This window comes from Tachyglossus aculeatus, chromosome 1, assembly GCF_015852505.1.
Source record: "Tachyglossus aculeatus isolate mTacAcu1 chromosome 1, mTacAcu1.pri, whole genome shotgun sequence".
Classification (NCBI taxonomy): domain Eukaryota; kingdom Metazoa; phylum Chordata; class Mammalia; order Monotremata; family Tachyglossidae; genus Tachyglossus; species Tachyglossus aculeatus.
The window spans coordinates 123,726,911-123,739,023 of record NC_052066.1 but is presented as its reverse complement, the minus strand read 5'-3'; the positions used below and the strand labels follow the sequence as shown (position 1 = coordinate 123,739,023).

The following is a 12,113-nucleotide window of genomic DNA, read 5'->3' as shown; positions in this document are numbered from 1 at the left end:
TCACTTGGGACAGTGTGTCTTCATGCCTGAGGACATTAATATTTCAGAAGTCACATTAGATAAACCTGAACAATGAAGGAAATTTAATTATTTTCTCATGCTTGCGATGTGATTGTATCCTTTTACATTTAACTTTTTTTTTTTTATCCTGGTGAATTTCCTCATAAATCATTCACTGTTTTCTGATAAATCCTTTTACCTTTAGAAATGCCAACAGTGAAATTGAGAAGACAAATTGCAGTGCTTTCTTCTTTCTTGCCTTGTTCTTCCTCTGGTATTTGGATTTTCTAAGTGCTTCTGGATCTTTGGAAATGAATGTGTTTCTCTGCCTCTCTCCTTTGGTTGCTTAATTCCAATTATCTGCTTTGATTTCCCTTTCATTTTATTCATCTGCTTTATACAGATGTCCTCTTCTGATGTTCTTCAGCCTTTGGCATCCTCTCCTTCTCTGCAAGCTGCTGCTGCTGCTGCTGAAAAAAGCAAATTGGAGGTACTGCAATCTCTAGTGATTTTTTTTTTTCCTAAGCAGTCTGCTTTTGCTAATGCCCATTGTTAATTCTGCTGCATTTACTATTCAGTAAGTTTTCTGAGAAACTTAAGAACTGCTGTCATTGAGTCCGCCTGGGACCAGTGTTCTGTGTCAGAGACCTCCCAGACTGATAAACAAATCCATCATTCGTATTTATTGAACATTTACTGTGTGCGGAATTGGACGCTTGCTCTCATGAAAAATGATTAATGATGTATTTTCCAACACCCCTAATTTTTTCCTCTAATAATTCATCATGTATTTAACCCTCCCTGAACCATCTAACATTCGCACCTTTCTCTTTACATCCCTTACTTTCCTTCTAATCTCCCTTTATGGACTGCTGCAGGTTTTCCAAGTCCTTCTTGAAGCTATCAGTATTTTTGGTGGACAGGACTTCTGTTCACATTTCTTATGTTTATCCAGTATATGCTACTGTTCCTAAGTGCTTGAGGTAAACAACACACTAAACACACAACACAAAGTAATGACACACTTTCTGTACCTTTTAAGAAGCTTACAATTTCTTGGGGAGAAAATTATTCACCAATAAGAAAATGGGAAGAAGCCTATAGCAAGGAAATACTGCAAGAAGGAGAAATAAATTGAACAAATAATTGATTAACCATTGATATAAACACATAGTGTGCCTGTACCTATGAATGCTGAGGAATAAAATATGAAGGGGTTAAAGGTAGGAGTTGGGTTGACACAGCTGAACTGGGATGTGGTGAATTTGTGATTAGGAGGAGGGGTGTTCCAGGCTGGTGAAACAGCATGAGTGAGGAGTTGGGGAAGGGAAAGTGGAAAAGGTGTAGTTAGGGAATAAACTTGTTTTCTGTGTCTTTCCTGTCCCATTTCCTCCTTCTATCCAGTTCCTTCATTTATTGAGCACTTTGTGCAGAGCACTGTACTAAGTACTTGGGGGAGTACAATACAATAGAGTTGGTAGATTCATTCATTCATTCAGTCGTATTTATTGAGCACTTACTGTGTGCAGAGTACTGTGTGCAGAGTACTGTACTAAGCACTTGGGAAGTACAAGTTGGCAACATATAGAGACGATTCCTACCCAACAACGGGCTCACAGTCTAGAAGGGGGAGACAGATTAGAAAGCAAAACATGTGGACAGGTGTCAAGTCATCAGAATATATAGAAGTAAAGCTAGGTGCACATCATTAACAAAATAGAATAGTTAATACGTACAAGTAAAATAAATAGAGTAATAAACCTGTACAAACATACATACAGGTGCTGTGGGGAGGGGAAGGAGGCAGGGCGGGAGGCATGGGGAGGGGGAGAGGAAAGATGGGGCTCAGTCTGGAAAGGCCTCCTGGAGGAGGTGAGCCCTCAGTAGGGTTTTGAAGGGAGAAAGAGAGCTAGCTTGGTGGATGTGCAGAGGGAGGGCATTCCAGGCCAGGGGGAGGACGTGGGCTAGGGGTCGACGGTGGGACAGGTGAGAACGAGGCAAAGTGAGGAGGTTAGCGGCAGTGGAGCGGAGGGTGCGGGGTGGGCTGGAGAAGGAGAGAAGGGAGGTGAGGTAGGAGGGGGCGAGGTGATGGGCAGCCTTGAAGCCGAGAGTGAGGAGTTTTTGCCTTATGCGTAGGTTGATTGGTAGCCACTGGAGATTTTTGAGGAGGGGAGTAACATGCCCAGGGCGTTTCTGCACAAAGATGATCCGGGCAGCAGCGTGCAGTATAGACTGAAGTGGGGAGAGACAGGAGGATGGGAGATCAGAGAGGAGGCTGATGCAGTAATCCAGTCGGGATAGGATGAGAGATTGAACCAGCAGGGTAGTGGTTTGGATGATATATATATTCCCTGCCCACAACAAGCTTACAGTCTAGACTGCACAAGAAGCAGCATGGCATAGTGGAAGGAGCATGGGCCTGGGACTCAGAAGACCTGGATTCTAATCCTGGATCTGCCAATCACTTGCTCTATGCCTTTGGGCAAGTCACTTAACTTCTCTGTGCCTCAGTCTCCTCAGCTGTAAAATGGGGATTCAATACCTGTTCTCCCTCCTACTTAAGACTGTGAGCCCCCGTGCGGCACAGGAACGTTTGGAGGCAACCTAAGTAACTTTTTTCTAAGGGTATTTGTGAAGCGCTTACTAAGTGCCCGGCACCATTGTAAGTGCTAGGGCAGATGCAAGGTAATCGGGTTGGACACAGTCCATGTCCCACATGGGGCTCACAGTCTTAATCCCCATTTTACAGATGAAGTAGCTCAGGCACAGAGAAGTTAAGTAATTTGCCCAAGGTCACACAGCAAGCAATTGGCAGAGCCGGGATTAGAATCCGGGTCCTCCGACTCCCAGTCCTGAGCTCTGTCTGTTATGCCGCACAGCCTCTCTTGTACCTACCCTAGTGCTTAGAACAGTGTTTTATACTTGGTAAGCTCTTAACAAGTACCATAACAACAAGGCAGACTGTGACTGGCAAACACTGCACCTTCATCATTGGTGCAGTATATGGCACACAGTAAATGCCCAATAAATACTAACACAGTAGTCTCCACTAGATTATAAACTAGAATTTGATTTTCTCTGAATGTAGGGAACATTCTACTAACTCTGTTAAACTCTTCCAAGGACTGAATACAGTGCAGTGCCCAGAATGAGCACTCAGGAATTACCTTTGATTAATAATTATTTCATAAATTTAGATTATGCCCACTCTCAGCCTTGTATATTTCCATGTGGCAAAGCCCTTATCTTTTTAGTCTTATAAGGAAGCTGGTTCCTTCCTCCTGATCCTTTTGGCTCTTTGCTCCTCCTGTTGCTGACAGCCATCTCCCATAGTACAGTTCTAAGTGCTTAGTACAGTGCTCTGCACACAGTAAGCACTCAATAAATACGATTGAATGAATCTACAGTGTACTGGGGTTCCTGTAAGAGAACTCCCCAGAAAGGGAAAGAATCCTCTCATCCCCCTGGAGTAATTACCAATCCAAGACGAGGTAAGTCGAGAGGTCCACAACTATGCAGCTTACTGGCTCGCCTTTACACTGATGTACAGAGCGGTGGACTCCAGCTGGCAGAGAAAAGATTATTGCCTCCATTCCCTCCAACATTTCTTCCCTCTCCCCTCTTCCACCCTGAAAGAAGGCTTCATCACTTCTGGTGTCACCCTGGCAGGTATGGGATACTAATACTACTACTACTACTACTACTACTACTAATAATAATAATAATAATAATTGTATTTGTTAAGCGCCGAGCACTGTTGTAAGCATAGGGATAGATACAAGGTTATCAGGTTGTCCCATGTGGGGCTCACAGTCTTCATCTCCATTTTACAGATGAGGTAACTGAGGCACAGAGAAGTGAAGTGACTTGTCCAAAGTCACCTGAACTGTTTGCTTCAGGGTGTGCTCCAGTCAGGAGTATTTGTAGTCCATACCAAAAGCTAGTATGACCTATGTTTTTGGACAACTTCTGTCTGCCAGAAAAATTGTTTGCATGTGTGTGTGTGTGTGATTTCCCTGCCCCTTTCATTTTGCCATCATCAGTAGTCTTTCTGGTGATGATGAGATTATCTGTTTATGTTGTAACCTGTTGCATTTTCTCCAGGGTGCTCCTTACTGCCCTAAATATCCCAATCCCAAACTCCTCATGTTTTTTTCATTACCGTGCTACTGCCAATAACTAACCGCCCCACTCAGTCCTCCTGGTTTTTCCAGTGTTTCCCCATACATACGGTTTGAGGACCCCAAACATTATACGAAGCAGCCGCATGCCACCCTTCCCTCCCCCAAACCTCAGTACTAGTCACCATAACACCTCCTCCTCTTAATGTCATTTTTGAGTGAAGCATTCAGAATAATTCAGAACCTATTTCTAGGGAGGCTGTATCACAGGTTTATATAGGGGCAAACTAGATCTTATTTTTTGTTGATGTTCCCATTTCTATTGATGTCCAATGTTTGGTTAGCCCTTTTAGCTGCAGTCCCTTTTTAAGGGTTTGGGAATTAAAACTCTACACTCTTGGCTTTCTTCTTTTATTGCTGCCTTCTGGGATCAGTTTTATTTATTTAATATATGGATGAATTTTGGTTAGTGTTAAAAACAGATTTCCTAAAGATATCATCATTGGCATTTTCTGAGTGCTTGTTATGTACAGAACACCATACTGAACACTTGGTAGAGAGTACGGTATGGCAGAGTTGGCAGACACATTCACTGCCTACAATGAGCTTACGGTCTGAAGGGAGAAGTCAGACATTAATTTGAATAAATAAGTTACGGATATGTACATAAGTGCTGTGGGGTTGAGGGTAAGGTGAACGTCAAATGCCCAAAGGTCAGATCCAAGAGCATAGTTCCATTAGTTCCAGATAAGAGACATTGAAAACACTTGAAAGTTGTTTAAATTAACCATTTACCCATCACGTTGAAAATTTCAGGGACAATATGCACTCTCTTTGTCTACTTTGCTAGTGGGATTTCAATTTTTCTGGCAAGCTATTTCCAAATAGCCTTGTAACATTTTGAAAACGTTACATTTCATGCTGTGAAAGATAGCCATTCACTTTGTGGCTGTCAGTCAATCAGTGGTATTTATTGAGCGCTTACTATGTGAAGAGGTTCATACTGAGTGCTTGGGAGAGTACAATACAACAGAGTTGGCAGACATTATCCCTGCCCTAAAAGAACTTAAAGTTTAGAGGGGGAAACAGACATGAATTAAATCAATAACTTATCATTTAAAGCTATGTTCGTAATTGCTGTGGGGATTTTTAATAATTATTGGAAGATGGGGAGAGTAGTAGTCTGGCATATAAGGATGGGGAGGGAGGTCCAGGGTAGGGACAGGACATGGTGAAGGGGTCGGAGGTAAGATTGATAAGATTGGGGCACATTAGTAAGCTGGTGCTAGATGAATGGAGTGTGCAGAATGGGCTGTAGTAGAAGATCACTGAGGTGCGGTGGGGTACAATGATTTAATGCTTTAAAGCCAATGGTAAGGAGTTTCTTTTTGATGCGGAGGTGGTTGGGCAACCATTGGAGATTCTTGAAGATTGGGGAAACATGGACTGAATGTATTTTTAGAAAAATGATCCAGGCAGTAGAGTGAAGTATGGACAGGAGTGGGGAGAGACAGGAGGCGGGGAAGTCGGAGCAGACAGATGTAGTAGTCACGGCGGGATATGGTAGGTGCTTGGATCAGCGCGGTAGAAGTTTAGATGGAGAGGAAAGAGTGGACTTTAGCAGTGTTTTTAAGATAGAACCAATAGAATTTGATGACAGATTGAGTACGTGGGTGGAATGAGAGAGAAAAGTTGAGAGTAATGCCAAGATAAAGGGCTTGGGATAGGGAGGGTAGTGGTATTATCTTCAGTGATGGGAAAGACGGGGGAGGATAGGTTTTAGGTGGGAATCTAAACAGTTCAGGTGTGGACATGTTAAGCTTGAGGGACATCCGTAGAGATTACCTGAAGGCAGGAGAAAATATGAGATTGCAGAGGAGAGAAATCAGGGCTGGAAATGTAGATTTGGGAATCATCTTTGTAGAGATGGTAGTTGAAACCATGGGAGAGAATGGGTGTAGATGGAGAATAGAAGGGGACCCAGAACTGAGCCTTGAGGGACCCTCCACTGTAGGGGGTAGGAGACAGAGGAGGCAGTTGACTACCCACAGCAATCAATTCGTCATCAAGAGCAGTCACCTATAGTTAATCTGCCAAACCCACTCCCTTGTCTTCTTCAAAACTCATTATATTGATTTATTTTGGGAAAGTGAGCTCAATAAATGGTTGGAACAAAGAATAGGAATTTAGAGTTTGCCTATCCAGAGCTAGCTAGGTATCTGGACATTGCATCACTCATGTGCTCTTTTTATTTTTATTTTTTCAGTAAGACATCTGTAGTATAAACATATGAGTTCCTGAGAGAAGAGATTCTTTTATATCGGCATCCATCATATTTTGTTTTTTGTGGTTAAGATATAATCATTTCTCAGGTTTTTTCATGCAGCCTGATATCTGGATTCCGAGAATCACCATGCTCTGTAATCTTAACCGATAACATTTACTTTGCCAGTGACACACAGCATGACCTTTTAAAACTTAATGTGCACTTTCTTTGAAAAGACAACTGATTATGAAAATGTTGTTTTTGCAGAAAGAAAAGGAAAAAAAGAAGGAAGAGAAAAAAAGAGAAAAGGAACCTGAAAAACCCTCCAAATCCCTTTCAGCGGAAAAGGTAAGGAAGGAGTTGTAAACCTCGCGAACTGGTAGTAGTCCCAGCTAACCAATATATATTTTATTTTAGTCCAAATTGAGGATGGACTTCCCTGAATTTTTTGTCCATTTTATTACAAAAAAAAAAAGCAATTGGTACTGGATATTTCCTTTAAATTTAAGCAGACATCATACTTCTTTTTCACACAAAGTTTAAATGTATGTTTTGGGGATGTTTTGACCCAAGTTGTATAGATGACGCATGTCTAGAATTTTCTGTTACCCAGAATAAAAGAAAAAAAGCCAACATAATGTACTGTCTCATTACTCATGATGCAGCTAACTCACAACTCTCCATGGATGATTATTCAGTTATGAACTTTCCAGGCCCTTTGCATGTCCTCTTTTTTCCATTCAGTGGCTTAATCCTTTGCTGGTGTACAGCTTCTTAGCACCATCCACTCAAGGATATAATTTCAAGGAGGAAGGTAAATCAAATCAGGAAATATTATTATTGGTACTGATGTTGAAATAATGATGATATAGAATAATATATTTTTGCAATATTTTATACGCAGATATTTAAGCTTTATCGCAAGCAACCATAGCTCCTCGTGGGCAGGGATCATGTCTACCAACAGTGTTGAACTCCCTCCCAATCACTTAGTAAGTGGTAGGCATGCAGGGAGCACTCAAACATGATTGATTAATTATAGCAAACTGCCAATTGCTGAATTTTGTTCTTATAATAAACAAGGGCTGATTTGCATTTCTCTGAAGAACTAGGGCAAGAAAGGTACAACCAAAGGATTTTAAAAGCCTAACACATAAGTGTTTCTAAAATACGTTCTTAAATTTGATTGAAGAAAGTAATGGTAACAAAAGTGATTGGTTTCTCTTCATATGAAGAGATTCAATTACTCTTAGTTAATATTTTGCCATGGAAAATGTTATTTGTCTAAGGGTTGCTGTCCACATAAATGTAATGCATGTGAATATGCTTGATCTTGTTTGTTAGCCTCACAGGTTATCATACAAACTGCTGAATCCAAATATAGTCTCGTGTGCAGCATTTCCAACTAAAACATGATATTTTTGTATTTTCAATGGTATTTAAGCATGTATTAAATGGAGCCTGCACTTCATGGAGAAGCAGCATGGCGTAGTGAAAAAACATGGGCTTGGGAGTCAGAAGGTCATGGGTTCTAATGCCAACTCCACCACTTGTCTGCTGTGTGACCTTAGGCAAGTTACTTCACTTCTCTGTTCCTCAGTTACCTCATCTGTAACATGGAGATTAAGACTGTGGGCCCCATGCAGGGCATAATAATAATTAAGAAGAATTATGGTATTTGTTAAGCGCTTACTATGTGCCAAGCACTGTTCTAAGTGCTGGGATAGTTACAGGGTAATCAGGTTGTTCCATGTGGGGCTCACATTTTTAATCCCTATTTTACAGATGAGGTAACTGAGGCACAGAGAAGTTAAGTGACGTGCCCAAGGTCACACAGCAGACAATTGGGGGAGCTGGGATTAGAACCCACATCCTCTGACTGGACTGTGTCCAACTCTGTTTGCTTGTATCCACCCCAGTGCTTAGTACAGTGCTTGGCACATAGTAAGTGCTTAACAAATGCCATCATTATTATTACTATGTGCCATTCATTCATTCAGTTGTATTTACTGAGCGCTTACTGTGTGCGGAGCACTGTACTGAGTGCTTTGTAGGGTGCAGTACAACAATAAACAGACCCATTCCCTGCCCACAACAAGCTTACAATCTAGAGGGGCTAGGCACTGTACAAAGAGCTAGGGTAGGTAGCAGATCATCAGTTCGGACACAGCCCATGCCCAACTTGGGGATCACAGTCTTAACACCCATTTTACAGATGAGATAATGGAGGCATAGAGAAGTTAAATGACTTGCCCAAGGTCACACAGCAGTTAAGTGGTGGAGCCTGGATAAGAACCCAGATCCTCTGATTCCCAAGCCCATGCTTTTTTCACTAGGCCACACTGATTTTCACTTGCAAATGGATTCAAAATTGGCCTGGAATAATTTCAAGTGGAATAAAGACTATGGTTTTATATTGTTGGGGCCAGGTCCTGATACTGTCTAGGGATAAGTTTATATGAACTTGATTTCCAAGATTTCATGCATTTTCCAGCTTTTTCTATCTTGAAACAAAACTTATTTGGGGGGAAAACCATTGGTGTATTTTTATTGAAAGGCTTGCTTTAGCCAAGTGCTTTGACATTTCTCTACCTGGAAGCATCTCCTTTCCATTAAATACTCATTTAAAGAGGTTAAAGTCCCTGTTGCAAGTGAGGGAAGAATTCATAAACCCAGGAAATTGGGCCAGAGGACTAATTTACCCAGTAACTAATCAACGGAAACTTGTCTAATAGAGCAGTCAATTTAGATGCAATCTTAAAGTAAGCTAATAAAAGTTAGAGAACTCTGCCAGGGATTTAGTTAACATGGTTAAGAGCACTTTCTTACTGAGAATATTTCTACTTTAGAAAGAGGACAATGAACATAATTTTGATTGTATTAATGTTCCCGTTAAGAATCAGTGATTCAGAAAGGTATCATGAAGTAGTTAAGAAGGAAGAATTGTTCTCTTGAGAAAGTAGGTTTCTTGCATGCTGTTCTCTCAAGGTGGCAATTTCCACGCATTTTCATCTATTTGGAACAGAATCTGTTGGGTTCTTTTCTTTTATTACTTCGTACATAAACTGAAAGAGTAGATGATTTTGTACCCTTGCATTTTGAATCTTTAGATTTTGTTGCCCTTGTTCAAAATTTCTTTTAATCTGTGTGAAAAATATTCATTCAATCGTATTTATTGAGCGCTTACTGTGTGCATGTAGAGCACTGTACTAAGTGCTTGGGAAGTACAAGTTGGTAACATAAAATAATATAAAATACTAATATAATGAATAATATATTATTTATAATAATATATTATTTATAAATAATATTAAATAATATTAAATAAAAATATAAAATACTGCCCCTTAAATACTGAAGTATTATAACTTTTACTTTTGGATTTTATATGTACGCACATGACCGCTAGACAGGGACATGGTGAATGATGCAGTACACAAGAAGTTGCAGAGAGTGTAAGTCACCTTTGAGTGAAAGAGTGGCTGAAAAGGCCAATGTGGGACCCACAGTCCCATCACAATGTGCACATTAAAAAAGTGTTGTGAGGCTTAATGTTTGTGGTACCTGGCCTGTTTTTTTTTTTGTCATCTTGTCTCTTGTACCATATGAAGCTTTTGTTTGAAAACAGCCCCTCCTTTCCTGATAGCAGTATATCATGTTCTTTCTTCGGCAGTATGACTCCCTGCTTTCAACAACAAAACGGCATAGTCTGCGACATTGTTCTACTGTGTCCTTTGATCTTTTTGCTTTCCATTTCCCCCTTTGTTCCCAGTTGTTTGGGCATACTACTGTCACTACTTATCTTCTTGTGACTCACCCAATGTAGCTGTTTTAAGATGAGCAGAGTTTCAAGACTAGGAAACTGATGATGGTTCAGAGCTTCATTGTTCTTGATCTTGTCTTGCCATTGGATATTGAGTCTGACCCATAGATGATTGATCTCTCAATCAATTGTATTTATAGAGTGCTTACTGTGTGCAGAACATTGTCCTAAGTACTTGGGAGAGTACAATACAGTAGAGTTGGTAGACACTTATCCTTGCCCACAAGGAACTTATGGTCTAGGGACAGACTCGGGGGAAGGAATGTAATGCCTTTAGTGGTGTGTGGAAATTTTTGGTTTCCAAGGGGTCAGTCAGGCAGGCAGTTTTGTTTATTGAGTGCTTACTGGGTGCAGAGCACTGTAGTAAACACTTGGGAGTGGTGCAGGATCCATGCAGTACAGAACTGAGGGCCCCTTATTCGCTCCAGAAGTGGCAGACTTTTAAAAATTGTTAAAAAGTAAGCATTTAAATTACTTCATCTTCCTTAGATTATAAATTCTTTGACAGGCATCATGCCTTCTCTTTTTTTGCATTTTCCCAAGTCCTTAGTCTGAGCTTTGTGTCTGTAAATTCTGATAGAAATCAGTCAATCTCTTTTTCTGTATTGTCTGTGCACTTGAATCCATGACCTTTGGGCATTTGATATTCGCTGCACCCTCAACCCCACAGCACTTATGGACGTATCTTTAAATTATATTTTATGAATTGTGTATTGATCTTAATGTCTGTCTCCCCCTCTAGACTATAAACTTGTTGTGGGCAGGGTACATGTCTGCTAATTCTCTTTCTTGTACTCTCCCAAGTGCTTAGGACAATGCTTTGCACATAGCAAGTGCTTAATAAATACCATTGATTGGTGTTGATAAAAGAACCGATGTACACATGAGGTGGTACTGCTCTTCCAACATTCAATCCTTGGCATCACTATCCCCATCCTTTCCCAGTTCTCATTCTCAGTCTCTTTAGCAAACTCTTCCTCTGCCTCTCTCAAGGGAGTGCCTCAAGGCTCAGTTCTGGATCCCCTGGAGAACCCATTCACTCCCACGACTTAAGCTATCTCTACAAAGATGATTCCTAATCCTACTTCTCCAACCCTGATATGTCTCATTTCCTGCTGCCTGAAGGACATTTCTTCAAACCTAACATGTCTAAAACAAAACTCCTCATCTTCTTTCCCAAATCCTGTCTTCCCTTTGTCTTTCCCTTCACTGTAGACAGCAACACAATCCTCCTCATCTTGCAGGCCCATAACCTTGACTCATCTCTCTCATTCAACCCATGTATTCAGTCTGTCACCAAGTCCTGTCAGTTCAGCTTTCACACCCTTGCTAAAATCTGTCTTTTCCTCTCCAACCAAGCTGCTTCCATGTTAATCCAACCACTTTTCCTCTTCTGCCTTGATTACTGCATCAGCCTCTCCATCCAAACTGCTTCCATGTTAATCCAGACACTTTTCCTGTCCTACCTCGATTACTGCATCAGCCTCCCTGCTGATCTCCCTGCCTCCTCCTGTCTTTCCCTAATCATTTTCTATCAAAACTTTCAGTCCATGTTCCCCTACTCCTCAAGAACCTCCAGTGGTTGCCCATCCACCTCAGATGATCACCCTCCCCAACTTCAAAACCTTAATAACATCACATCTCCTCCTGGAGGCCTTCCCCAACTTTCATTTTCCCCTACTTCTCCCTTCTGTCATCCTTGCCCTTGGATTTGTACCTTTACAAATTTGGTACTCACCCTACCCTCAGGCCCACAGTACAAGTGTAGATATGCTTAAGTTGTTTTAATATCTGTCGCCCATTCTAAACTATAAGCTCTTTGTGGACACAGAACATTTCTACCAACTATGTTATACTGTACTCTCCCAAATTCTTAGTACGGTGCTTTGCGCACATTAAGCTC

At 41.1% G+C, this 12,113-nt stretch overlaps 1 protein-coding gene across 1 annotated transcript in view; it reads left to right on the top strand.

Annotated features, from left to right (window-relative positions):
* SMAP1 (small ArfGAP 1) overlaps positions 1-12,113 on the top strand; it is a 216,309-nt gene that overhangs the window by 146,304 nt on the left and 57,892 nt on the right. Inside the window, exons 5-6 of the mRNA XM_038761762.1 lie at positions 404-490; positions 6,655-6,735. Of these exons, the coding sequence (XP_038617690.1) occupies positions 404-490; positions 6,655-6,735 (168 nt within the window). The remainder of the gene's footprint in view (positions 1-403; positions 491-6,654; positions 6,736-12,113) is intronic.